Source organism: Bombina bombina, chromosome 1, assembly GCF_027579735.1.
Source record: "Bombina bombina isolate aBomBom1 chromosome 1, aBomBom1.pri, whole genome shotgun sequence".
Lineage (NCBI taxonomy): Eukaryota > Metazoa > Chordata > Amphibia > Anura > Bombinatoridae > Bombina > Bombina bombina.
Genome location: NC_069499.1, coordinates 876138906 through 876152720, shown reverse-complemented (window position 1 = coordinate 876152720; position 13815 = coordinate 876138906). Strand labels below are relative to the sequence as shown.

The window sequence follows — 13815 nt, the reverse complement described above, 5'->3', positions numbered from 1 at the left end:
CAGAGGAAGTTTTACCCTTGAAGTTTCGAAAGGAACGGAAATTACTCTGACGTTCCTTCTGCTTATTCCTCTTATCCTGAGGGAGAAAATGACCCTTACCTCCCGTAATGTCTGAAATAATTTCAGCCAAGCCTGGCTCAAACAAGGTCTTACCCTTGTAGGAAATCGCCAAAAAAAAAAACAGAATTTATGCTTACCTGATAAATTTCTTTCTCCTACGGTGTGTCCGGTCAACGGCTTCATCCTTACTTGTGGGATATTCTCTTCCCCTACAGGAAATGGCAAAGAGAGCACACAGCAAGAGCTGTCCATATAGTACCCCCTCTAGCTCCGCCCCCCAGTCATTCGAACGACGGTTAGGAGAAAAAGGAGAAACCATAGGGTGCCGTGGTGACTGTAATGTATGGAATAAAATTTTTTAAACCTGACTAAAAAGCCAGGGCGGGCCGTGGACCGGACACACCGTTGGTGAAAGAAATTTATCAGGTAAGCATAAATTATGTTTTCTCCTACATTGGTGTGTCCGGTCCACGGCTTCATCCTTACTTGTGGGAACCATTACCAAAGCTTTAGGACACGGATGAAGGGAGGGAACAAGTCAGGTTACCTAAACGGAAGGCACCACGGCTTGCAAAACCTTTCTCCCAAAAATAGCCTCCGAAGAAGCATAAGTATTGAATTTGTAAAATTTGGCAAAAGTATGCAGAGAAGACCAAGTCGCTGCCTTACAGATCTGATCAACAGAAGCCTCGTTCTTGAAGGCCCATGTGGAAGCCACAGCTCTAGTAGAGTGAGCTGTAATTCGTTCAGGATGCTGCCGTCCGGCAGTCTCATAAGCCAATCGGATGATGCTTTTCAGCCAAAAAGAAAGAGAGGTAGCAGTAGCTTTCTGCCCTCTCCTCTTACCAGAATAAACGACAAACAAGGATGAAGTCTGTCTGAAATCCTTTGTTGCTTCTCAATAGAATTTTAAAGCACGGACCACATCTAAATTGTGTAACAAACGTTCCTTCTTCGAAACTGGATTCGGACACAGAGAAGGAACAACTATTTCCTGGTTAATATTCCTGTTGGAAACCACTTTTGGAAGAAAACCAGGTTTGGTACGCAAAACAACCTTATCTGTATGGAATACCAGATAGGGTGAAGTACACTGCAAAGCAGACAATTCAGAAACTCTTCTAGCAGAAGAAATAGCAACCAAAAACAGAACTTTCCAAGATAGTAACTTAATATCTATGGAATGTAAAGGTTCAAACGGAACCCCTTGAAGAACTGAAAGAACTAAGTTGAGACTCCATGGAGGAGTCATGGATCTGTAGACAGGCTTGATTCTGACTAAGGCCTGTACAAATGCCTGTACATCTGGCACTGCTGCCAGACGTTTGTGCAACAAAACAGACAGAGCAGATATCTGTCCTTTTAGAGAACTCGCTGACAACCCTTTATCCAAACCCTCTTGGAGAAAGGAAAGTATCCTAGGAATTTTAATTTTACTCCAAGAGAATCCCTTGGATTCACACCAACAGATATATTTTTTTCCATATCTTATGGTAAATTTTCCTAGTCACAGGTTTTCTGGCTTGGACCAGAGTATCTATAACTGAATCTGAAAACCCACGCTTAGATAAAATCAAGCGTTCAATTTCCAAGCAGTCAGTTGCAGAGAGACTAGATTTGGATGTTCGAATGGACCTTGTACTAGAAGATCCTGTCTCAAAGGTAGCTTCCATGGTGGAGCCGATGACATATTCACCAGGTCTGCATACCAAGTCCTGCGTGGCCACGCAGGAGCTATCAGAATCACCGAGGCCCTCTTCTGTTTGATCCTGGCTACAAGTCAGGGAAGGAGAGGAAACGGTGGAAACACATAAGCTAGGTTGAACGACCAAGGCGCCACCAATGCATCCACTAGTGTCGCCTTGGGATCCCTGGATCTGGACCCGTAGCGAGGAACCTTGGAGTCCTGACGAAACGCCATCAGATCCATGTCTGGAATGCCCCATAGTTGAGTTAACTGGGCAAAGACCTCCGGGTGGAGTTCCCACTCCCCCGGATGGAAAGTCTGACTCAAATAATCGGCCTCCCAGTTGTCTACTCCTGGGATGTGAATTGCAGATAGATGGCAGGAGTGATCCTCCGCCCATTTGATGATCTTGGATACCTCTCTCATCGCCAAGGAACTCTTTGTTCCCCCCTGATTGATGTACGCTACAGTCGTCATGTTGTCCGACTGAAATCTTATGAATCTGGCCTTCGCTAGTTGAGGCCAAGCCAGGAGCGCATTGAATATCGCTCTCAGTTCCAGAATGTTTATCGGGAGAAGAGACTCTTCCCGAGACCATAGACCCTGAGCTTTCAGGGAGTCCCAGACCGCGCCCCAGCCTAAAAGACTGGCGTCGGTCGTGACAATGACCCACTCTGGTCTGCGGAAACTCATTCCCTGAGACAGGTGATCTTGAGTCAACCACCAATGGAGTGAGTCTCTGGTTAACTGGTCTACTTGAATCTGAGGAGACAAGTCTGCATAATCCCCATTCCACTGTTTGAGCATGCACAGTTGTAATGGTCTTAGATGAATTCGAGCAAAAGGAACCACGTCCATTGCTGCAACCATTAAACCTATTACCTCCATGCACTGAGCTATGGAAGGCTGAGGAATAGATTGAAGAACTTGACAAGCGTTTAGAAGCTTTAACTTTCTGACCTCTGTCAGAAAAATCTTAATTTCTACAGAATCTATTATAGTTCCTAGAAAAGGAACCCTTGTGGACGGGGACAGGGAACTTTTTTCTATGTTCACCTTCCACCCGTGAGACCTGAGAAAAGCTAATACAATGTCTGTATGAGCCCTTGATCTGGAAAGGGACGACGCTTGGATTAGGATGTCATCTAAGTAAGGTGCCACCGCAATGCCCCTCGGTCTTAGAACCGCTAGTAGGGACCCTAGCACCTTTGTGAAAATTCTGGGAGCAGTGGCTAAACCAAAAAGACGCCGCCGTGGTGACAGGAATAATGCACGAAATTGGTTGGAGAAGGAAACCTTGCTGAACAAATATCTTTTTAAGCAATCCTTCCAATTTTTTATCCATAGGATCTTTGAAAGCACAACTGTCCTCAATGGGAATAGTTGTGCGCTTGGCCAACGTAGAAACTGCCCCCTCAACCTTAGGGACTGTTTGCCATGCGTCCCTTCTGGGGTCGACAATGGGGAACATTTTCTTAAATATAGGAGGTGGGACAAAGGGTATACCTGGCTTCTCCCACTCCTTGGTCACTATGTCCGCCACCCTCTTGGGTATCGGAAAGGCATCAGCGTGCACAGGGACCTCTAGGAATTTGTCCATTTTGCACAATTTCTCTGGAATCACCAAAGAGTCACAATCATCAAGAGTAATTAGCACCTCCTTAAGCAGGGCGCGGAGATGTTCTAACTTAAATTTAAATGCCACGATATCAGGTTCTGCCTGCTGAGAAACTTTTCCTGAATCAGAAATTTCTCCCTCAGACAGACCCTCCCTCACTGCCAATTCAGACTGGTGTGAGGGAATAACAGATAAATTATCGTCAGCGCCCACTTGCTCATCCTCTGTATTTAAAACTGAGCAATCACGCTTTCTGGGAAATGCTGGCAGTTTGGATAAAAGATTTGCTATAGAATTATCCATTACTGCAGTTAATTGCTGCATAGTAACAAGCATTGGCGCGCTAGATTTACTAGGTGTCGCCTGCGCGGGCAAAACTGGTGTTGACACAGAAGGACAGGGTAATGAACTATCCCCACTACCTTCATTTGAAGAATCATCTTGGGCAACCTTATTAAATGTGACAGTACTGTCCTTACTTTGTTTGGACGCCATGGCACAATTTGAACATACATTTAAAGGGGGAACCACCTTGGCCTCCATACACACAGAACATATGCTATCTGAAGGTATAGACATGTTAGACAGACTTTGGCAGGCTATTAATGCAATAAAACCGTTTTTAAACAAAACCGTTACTGTCTCTTTAAATAATAAAATGAGCACACTTTATTTCTGAATGTTTGAAAAACTATGAAGGAAATATCCGATCTTTACAAAATTTGCACCCTAGTGTCTTAATGCTTTGAAAGTATTGCACACCAAATTTCAAGTCTTTAACCCCTTAAATGAGCAAATTGTTTAATTTGCCAGTTTAAACCCACTACAGTCCCTGCCACAGCCTTTGCTGCAGCTTTTACCTTCCTTGGGGGTTATTCAACACAGAAATAAGCCTTCTTGAAATCGTTTTTATGGTCACAGGACCCTCTCACATGAAGCTGCATGCACTGCTTCCAAAAGTAAGAAAATGAGGCCTCCTCCCTCTGCATACCAGAGTGAAGGGGCCTTCCTGACTAGATTAGGTGTCTAAACAACTGCCAGGTGTAATAAAAACGTTCCCAAAGGTGTTTCAAAGTCACAAAATACTCTAAAAGTCATATAAATAATATATAAATCAATCGATTTAGTCCACAATAGTGTCAACCAGTATAGAGCCCATTTATAAGCCTTCATTCTGTTATGAGTCTAAGAAAATGGCTTACCGATCCCATAAGGGAAAATGACAGTCTTCTAGCATTACTATGTCTTGTTAGAAAAGAGACTAGTCATACCTGGAGCAGAAAAGTCTGCAAACTGTTCCCCCCAACTGAAGTTCTCTGGTTTCAACAGTCCTGCGTGTGAACAGCAATGGATTTTAGTTACTGTTGCAAAAATCAAACTCCTCTTTTAACAGAACTCTTCATCACTTTCTGTTGTAGAGTAAATAGTACAAACCGGCACTATTTTGAAATATCAAACTCTTGATAGAAGAAATAAAACTACAACTAACACCACATACTCTTTACCATCCCCGTGGAGATGCTACTTGTTCAGAGCAGGCAAAGAGAATGACTGGGGGGCGGAGCCAGAGGGGGGACTATATGGACAGCTCTTGCTGTGTACTCTCTTTGCCATTTCCTGTAGGGGAAGAGAATATCCCACAAGTAAGGATGAAGCCGTGGACCGGACACACCAATGTAGGAGAAAGCTTATACTTCGATGACACGTATGCAGACCATGATTTTAACCATAAAGCTCTGCGGGCCAGTACTGCAAAACCAGAAATCTTTGCTCCCAACTTAATAACTTGTAGGGAAGCATTCGTAATAAAGGAATTGGCCAACTTAAGAGCCTTGATCCTATCCTGGATCTCCTCAAGGGGAGTATCTGTCTGAATAGATTCAGACAACGGATCAAACCAGTATGCCGCCTTACTGGTGATCGTAGCAATACACACCGCAGGTTGCCATTGTAAACCCTGGTGTACATACATCTTTTTAAGTAACCCTTCCAACTTCTTATCCATAGGATCCTTAAAGGAACAGCTATCCTCTATGGGAATAGTGGTTCTCTTAGCCAAAGTGGAAATTGCCCTTTCTACCTTGGGGGCCGTCTGCCAAGACTCCTTGATAGAGTCAGCTATTGGAAACATCTTCTTAAAAATTGGGGATGGAGAAAAAGGGATACCCAGTCTTTCCCATTTCCGGGCAATAATCTCTGTAGCCCGGTGCATGAAGTACGAACAAAGTTTACCAACCTTGATAAAATCCCTGATGAGTTGTGCTGCTTTCACACCATTCTGGACGTTAAAACTTATGTCCACTTTTACTTCAGTGAATGAGTCAGTCAACTTAATGATTGGTACCTAAAAACAAAAAACAAAAAGAAGAAAGGCTTATTGAGAGGAAGAAGTCGACAAAGAATGTATCAAAATACTGAAGACTGTTTCAAATCACAGTTACAGCTATTCTCCATGGTCAAACTAATATTTTTGTCAAAAGCTTATCAGAATTCTGTTTAATGGCGTTCAATTCTTTCATGTTAGGTCTTGGAATTTCTGTGAATTACCTATGATATTACATTAGCAAGAAAACATCTAAATAGCATAAAAATTTAAGTTGGCCAGTTCAAATTGAAAGATCTGACACCTTGAAGTCAAGAGAAGCCTTCCTTGGGATACGAGTTAAAATGAATAGAGAAAACAGCGTATCTTCACTATTAGTCCCAAATTACAAAAAATGCCTTTATATAAAGAGGGAAAAAACAAACAAACAAAAAAAAACTTACTGTGGCTTTGTCAAGGACTTTGACAGAGTTCTCATCAGCCACGTTGTGTTTCCTGAGTGCTTCCTCTAGAGTCCATAGGGGCAAAGTCTCCCATTTCCCAAACACCACAAGATCAATATCACTAGAGGAAGAAAAGGGGCAGATCATTAGACTGCTTACACCTTTGCATGCAGCACCAAATAATTTGATAAAAAAAAATAATTAACCATGCAATATTTGTAATTGGAGCAAATTTAAGAAATGTAAACTAGAATAATACACTTTCACATAATGCAGATATTCTCTCACCTTGTAGGTAAATAAAGTCCGGTTTTAAAGCTTCCAAATATTTGTACCTAAAACACAAAAAAGAGCAAATGAAAAACAAGGAAAGGAACCCCGATTTCTATCCAAAACTCACAAATGTAAGAATAGAAGGTCCTCTTTAACTACAAACCACAATGTTCTATATTGTAAATTTAAAAACAGAATTTATGTTTACCTGATAAATTGCTTTCTCCAACGGTGTGTCCGGTCCACGGCGTCATCCTTACTTGTGGGATATTCTCCTCCCCAACAGGAAATGGCAAAGAGCCCAGCAAAGCTGGTCACATGATCCCTCCTAGGCTCCGCCTACCCCAGTCATTCGACCGACGTTAAGGAGGAATATTTGCATAGGAGAAACCATATGGTACCGTGGTGACTGTAGTTAAAGAAAATAAATTATCAGACCTGATTAAAAAAAAAAAACCAGGGCGGGCCGTGGACCGGACACACCGTTGGAGAAAGCAATTTATCAGGTAAACATAAATTCTGTTTTCTCCAACATAGGTGTGTCCGGTCCACGGCGTCATCCTTACTTGTGGGAACCAATACCAAAGCTTTAGGACACGGATGAAGGGAGGGAGCAAATCAGGTCACCTAAATGGAAGGCACCACGGCTTGCAAAACCTTTCTCCCAAAAATAGCCTCAGAAGAAGCAAAAGTATCAAACTTGTAAAATTTGGTAAAAGTGTGCAGTGAAGACCAAGTCCCTGCCCTACATATCTGATCAACAGAAGCCTCGTTCTTGAAGGCCCATGTGGAAGCCACAGCCCTAGTGGAATGAGCTGTGATTCTTTCGGGAGGCTGCCGTCCGGCAGTCTCGTAAGCCAATCTGATGATGCTTTTAATCCAAAAAGAGAGAGAGGTAGAAGTTGCTTTTTGACCTCTCCTTTTACCAGAATAAACAACAAACAAGGAAGATGTTTGTCTAAAATCCTTTGTAGCATCTAAATAGAATTTTAGAGCGCGAACAACATCCAAATTGTGCAACAAACGTTCCTTCTTTGAAACTGGTTTCGGACACAGAGAAGGTACGATAATCTCCTGGTTAATGTTTTTGTTAGAAACAACCTTTGGAAGAAAACCAGGTTTAGTACGTAAAACCACCTTATCTGCATGGAACACCAGATAAGGAGGAGAACACTGCAGAGCAGATAATTCTGAAACTCTTCTAGCAGAAGAAATTGCAACTAAAAACAAAACTTTCCAAGATAATAACTTAATATCAACGGAATGCAAGGGTTCAAACGGAACCCCCTGAAGAACTGAAAGAACTAAATTGAGACTCCAAGGAGGAGTCAAAGGTTTGTAAACAGGCTTAATTCTAACCAGAGCCTGAACAAAGGCTTGAACATCTGGCACAGCAGCCAGTTTTTTGTGAAGTAACACCGACAAGGCAGAAATCTGTCCCTTCAGGGAACTTGCAGATAATCCTTTTTCCAATCCTTCTTGAAGGAAGGATAGAATCCTAGGAATCTTAACCTTGTCCCAAGAGAATCCTTTAGATTCACACCAACAGATATATTTTTTCCAAATTTTGTGGTAAATCTTTCTAGTTACAGGCTTTCTGGCCTGAACAAGAGTATCAATAACAGAATCTGAGAACCCTCGCTTCGATAAAATCAAGCGTTCAATCTCCAAGCAGTCAGCTGGAGTGAAACCAGATTCGGATGTTCGAACGGACCCTGAACAAGAAGGTCTCGTCTCAAAGGTAGCTTCCAAGGTGGAGCCGATGACATATTCACCAGATCTGCATACCAAGTCCTGCGTGGCCACGCAGGAGCTATCAAGATCACCGACGCCCTCTCCTGATTGATCCTGGCTACCAGCCTGGGGATGAGAGGAAACGGCGGGAACACATAAGCTAGTTTGAAGGTCCAAGGTGCTACTAGTGCATCCACTAGAGCCGCCTTGGGATCCCTGGATCTGGACCCGTAGCAAGGAACTTTGAAGTTCTGACGAGAGGCCATCAGATCCATGTCTGGAATGCCCCACAGCTGAGTGACTTGGGCAAAGATTTCCGGATGGAGTTCCCACTCCCCCGGATGCAATGTCTGACGACTCAGAAAATCCGCTTCCCAATTTTCCACTCCTGGGATGTGGATAGCAGACAGGTGGCAGGAGTGAGACTCCGCCCATAGAATGATTTTGGTCACTTCTTCCATCGCTAGGGAACTCCTTGTTCCCCCCTGATGGTTGATGTACGCAACAGTTGTCATGTTGTCTGATTGAAACCGTATGAACTTGGCCCTCGCTAGCTGAGGCCAAGCCTTGAGAGCATTGAATATCGCTCTCAGTTCCAGAATATTTATCGGTAGAAGAGATTCTTCCCGAGACCAAAGACCCTGAGCTTTCAGGGATCCCCAGACCGCGCCCCAGCCCATCAGACTGGCGTCGGTCGTGACAATGACCCACTCTGGTCTGCGGAATGTCATCCCTTGTGACAGGTTGTCCAGGGACAGCCACCAACGGAGTGAGTCTCTGGTCCTCTGATTTACTTGTATCTTCGGAGACAAGTCTGTATAGTCCCCATTCCACTGACTGAGCATGCACAGTTGTAATGGTCTTAGATGAATGCGCGCAAAAGGAACTATGTCCATTGCCGCTACCATCAACCCGATCACTTCCATGCACTGAGCTATGGAAGGAAGAGGAACGGAATGAAGTATCCGACAAGAGTCTAGAAGCTTTGTTTTTCTGGCCTCTGTCAGAAAAATCCTCATTTCTAAGGAGTCTATTATTGTTCCCAAGAAGGGAACCCTTGTTGACGGGGATAGAGAACTCTTTTCCACGTTCACTTTCCATCCGTGAGATCTGAGAAAGGCCAGGACAATGTCCGTGTGAGCCTTTGCTTGAGGAAGGGACGACGCTTGAATCAGAATGTCGTCCAAGTAAGGTACTACAGCAATGCCCCTTGGTCTTAGCACAGCTAGAAGGGACCCTAGTACCTTTGTGAAAATCCTTGGAGCAGTGGCTAATCCGAAAGGAAGCGCCACGAACTGGTAATGTTTGTCCAGGAATGCGAACCTTAGGAACCGATGATGTTCCTTGTGGATAGGAATATGTAGATACGCATCCTTTAAATCCACCGTGGTCATGAATTGACCTTCTTGGATGGAAGGAAGAATAGTTCGAATGGTTTCCATCTTGAACGATGGAACCTTGAGAAACTTGTTTAAGATCTTGAGATCTAAGATTGGTCTGAACGTTCCCTCTTTTTTGGGAACTATGAACAGATTGGAGTAGAACCCCATCCCTTGTTCTCTTAATGGAACAGGATGAATCACTCCCATTTTTAACAGGTCTTCTACACAATGTAAGAATGCCTGTCTTTTTATGTGGTCTGAAGACAACTGAGACCTGTGGAACCTCCCCCTTGGGGGAAGTCCCTTGAATTCCAGAAGATAACCTTGGGAGACTATTTCTAGCGCCCAAGGATCCAGAACATCTCTTGCCCAAGCCTGAGCGAAGAGAGAGAGTCTGCCCCCCACCAGATCCGGTCCCGGATCGGGGGCCAACATTTCATGCTGTCTTGGTAGCAGTGGCAGTTTTCTTGGCCTGCTTTCCCTTGTTCCAGCCTTGCATTGGTCTCCAAGCTGGCTTGGCTTGAGAAGTATTACCCTCTTGCTTAGAGGACGTAGCACCTTGGGCTGGTCCGTTTCTACGAAAGGGACGAAAATTAGGTTTATTTTTTGCCTTGAAAGGCCGATCCTGAGGAAGGGCGTGGCCCTTACCCCCAGTGATATCAGAGATAATCTCTTTCAAGTCAGGGCCAAACAGCGTTTTCCCCTTGAAAGGAATGTTAAGTAGCTTGTTCTTGGAAGACGCATCAGCCGACCAAGATTTCAACCAAAGCGCTCTGCGCGCCACAATAGCAAACCCAGAATTCTTAGCCGCTAACCTAGCCAATTGCAAAGTGGCGTCTAGGGTGAAAGAATTAGCCAATTTGAGAGCATTGATTCTGTCCATAATCTCCTCCAAAGGAGGAGAATCACTATCGACCGCTCTTATCAGATCATCGAACCAGAAACATGCGGCTGTAGCGACAGGGACAATGCATGAAATTGGTTGTAGAAGGTAACCTTGCTGAACAAACATTTTTTTAAGCAAACCTTCTAATTTTTTATCCATAGGATCTTTGAAAGCACAACTATCCTCTATGGGTATAGTGGTGCGTTTGTTTAAAGTGGAAACCGCTCCCTCGACCTTGGGGACTGTCTGCCATAAGTCCTTTCTGGGGTCGACCATAGGAAACAATTTTTTAAATATGGGGGGAGGGACGAAAGGAATACCGGGCCTTTCCCATTCTTTATTAACAATGTCCGCCACCCGCTTGGGTATAGGAAAAGCTTCTGGGAGCCCCGGCACCTCTAGGAACTTGTCCATTTTACAAAGTTTCTCTGGGATGACCAACTTGTCACAATCATCCAGAGTGGATAATACCTCCTTAAGCAGAATGCGGAGATGTTCCAACTTAAATTTAAATGCAATCACATCAGGTTCAGCCTGTTGAGAAATGTTCCCTGAATCAGTAATTTCTCCCTCAGACAAAACCTCCCTGGCCCCATCAGACTGGGTTAGGGGCCCTTCAGAAATATTATTATCAGCGTCGTCATGCTCTTCAGTATCTAAAACAGAGCAGCCGCGCTTACGCTGATAAGTGTTCATTTTGGCTAAAATGTTTTTGACAGAATTATCCATTACAGCCGTTAATTGTTGCATAGTAAGGAGTATTGGCGCGCTAGATGTACTAGGGGCCTCCTGAGTGGGCAAGACTCGTGTAGACGAAGGAGGGAATGATGCAGTACCATGCTTACTCCCCTCACTTGAGGAATCATCTTGGGCATCATTGTCATTATCACATAAGTCACATTTATTTAAATGAATAGGAATTCTGGCTTCCCCACATTCAGAACACAGTCTATCTGGTAGTTCAGACATGTTAAACAGGCATAAACTTGATAACAAAGTACAAAAAACGTTTTAAAATAAAACCGTTACTGTCACTTTAAATTTTAAACTGAACACACTTTATTACTGCAATTGCGAAAAAACATGAAGGAATTGTTCAAAATTCACCAAATTTTCACCACAGTGTCTTAAAGCCTTAAAAGTATTGCACACCAAATTTGGAAGCTTTAACCCTTAAAATAACGGAACCGGAGCCGTTTTGAACTTTAACCCCTTTACAGTCCCTGGTATCTGCTTTGCTGAGACCCAACCAAGCCCAAAGGGGAATACGATACCAAATGACGCCTTCAGAAAGTCTTTTCTTAGTATCAGAGCTCCTCTCACATGCGACTGCATGCCATGCCTCTCAAAAACAAGTGCGCAACACCGGCGCGAAAATGAGGCTCTGCTTATGCTTTGGGGAAGCCCCTAAAGAATAAGGTGTCTAAACCAGTGCCTGCCGATATTATTATATCAAAATACCCAGATAAAATGATTCCTCAAGGCTAAATATGTGTTAATAATGAATCGATTTAGCCCAAAAAAAGTCTACAGTTTTAATAAGCCCTTGTGAAGCCCTTATTTACGATCGCAATAAACATGGCTTACCGGATCCCATAGGGAAAATGACAGCTTCCAGCATTACATCGTCTTGTTAGAATGTGTCATACCTCAAGCAGCAAGAGACTGCACACTGTTCCCCCAACTGAAGTTAATTGCTCTCAACAGTCCTGTGTGGAACAGCCATGGATTTTAGTGACGGTTGCTAAAATCATTTTCCTCATACAAACAGAAATCTTCATCTCTTTTCTGTTTCTGAGTAAATAGTACATACCAGCACTATTTCAAAATAACAAACTCTTGATTGAATAATAAAAACTACAGTTAAACACTAAAAAACTCTAAGCCATCTCCGTGGAGATGTTGCCTGTACAACGGCAAAGAGAATGACTGGGGTAGGCGGAGCCTAGGAGGGATCATGTGACCAGCTTTGCTGGGCTCTTTGCCATTTCCTGTTGGGGAGGAGAATATCCCACAAGTAAGGATGACGCCGTGGACCGGACACACCTATGTTGGAGAAAAGTCTGTTTTTTTTTATTTATTTATTTTTAAAAGGAACACTAAATAGCAAATAAATGCTAATATTAATCTTAGAATATGCATATTTACTTTCTAAAAGGGACAAGAAAGCCCAAAAATGTTTTTTTCATGATTCAGATACAACACACAATATCAAACAACTTTCCAATTTACTTCTATTATCAAATCTGCTTCATTCTCAAGAGACAAATGTGTGCAGGCACTAATCAGTAGATAACTCCCACTAGTGTAGGATATGCGCATATACTTTTTCAACAAGGGATACCAAGAGAATAAAGCACATTTGAAAATAAAAGTGAATTTAAAGGTTTCTTAAAATGATATGCTCTACTGGAATCATGCAAGTTTAATTTTGACTTTCCTATTCCTTTAATTAAGTAAATTACAAAGTTGTTTAAAATGGCATACTCTTTTTAAATCACAAAAGAAAAGATTTGGGTTTCATGTCCCTTTAATAATTATAACATTTATCTGCAGCCTGAACTATATTAAAAACAAAATTTATGCTTACCTGATAAATTCATTTCTCCTGTAGTGTGGTCAGTCCACACTACAGGAGAAACAGATTAATACCTTGTTTTCTCCAATTGTTTTTCAATAGTCAAACTCCACCCACCACTTTCATTATTTGGAAAAGCCAATCCAGACTCGAGTCTGAAGATGACAGGGTTTGCCACTGTCACTGTGTTAACAAGATCCCCATTGTTAAGCTTCAGAAGAAAAACATAATTTATGCTTACCAGATAAATGCCTTTCCTTCCTGGCAGGGAGAGTCCACGACTTAATGCCTAACTGTTTTGAAAAACCAACACCTGGCCACCAGGAGGAGGCAAAGACACCCCAGCCAAAGGATTAAATATCCCACCCACATCCCCTATCCCCCAGTCATTCTGCCGAAGGAACAAGGAAAAGTAGGAGAAACATCAGGGTATAAAAGGAGCCAGAAGAAATCTAAAAAGGGAGCCGCCCATCAAAAAAATAAAATTACAGGCAGGGTCGTTGACTCTCCCTGCCAGGAAGGAAAGGAATTTATCTGGTAAGCATAAATTATGTTTTCCTTCCATAAGGCAGGGAGAGTCCACGACTTTATTCCTTATTGTTGGGAAACTATACCTAAGCTCCAGATGACACTGAATAAATAACGGGAGGGAACAAAAAGGAGGTGGACCCTATTCTGAGGGCACCACAGCCTGCAAAACTTTTCATCAAACTTGTAAAATTTAGAAAAAGTGTGTAAGGAGGACCAGGTAGCCGCCTTACAAATCTGATCCTTTGAGGCTTCATTCTTAAAAGCCCAAGAGGAAGCCACTGCTTCCGCCTTATGAGCATG

At 43.0% G+C, this 13815-nt stretch overlaps 1 protein-coding gene across 1 annotated transcript in view; it reads right to left on the bottom strand.

Moving 5' to 3' along the window:
- TENT4B (terminal nucleotidyltransferase 4B) overlaps window positions 1-13815 on the bottom strand; it is a 284658-nt gene that overhangs the window by 133794 nt on the left and 137049 nt on the right. The window contains exons 3-5 of the mRNA XM_053715720.1: window positions 6420-6466; window positions 6132-6252; window positions 5598-5709 (exon numbers count right to left, since the gene is read on the bottom strand). Of these exons, the coding sequence (XP_053571695.1) occupies window positions 5598-5709; window positions 6132-6252; window positions 6420-6466 (280 nt within the window). The remainder of the gene's footprint in view (window positions 1-5597; window positions 5710-6131; window positions 6253-6419; window positions 6467-13815) is intronic.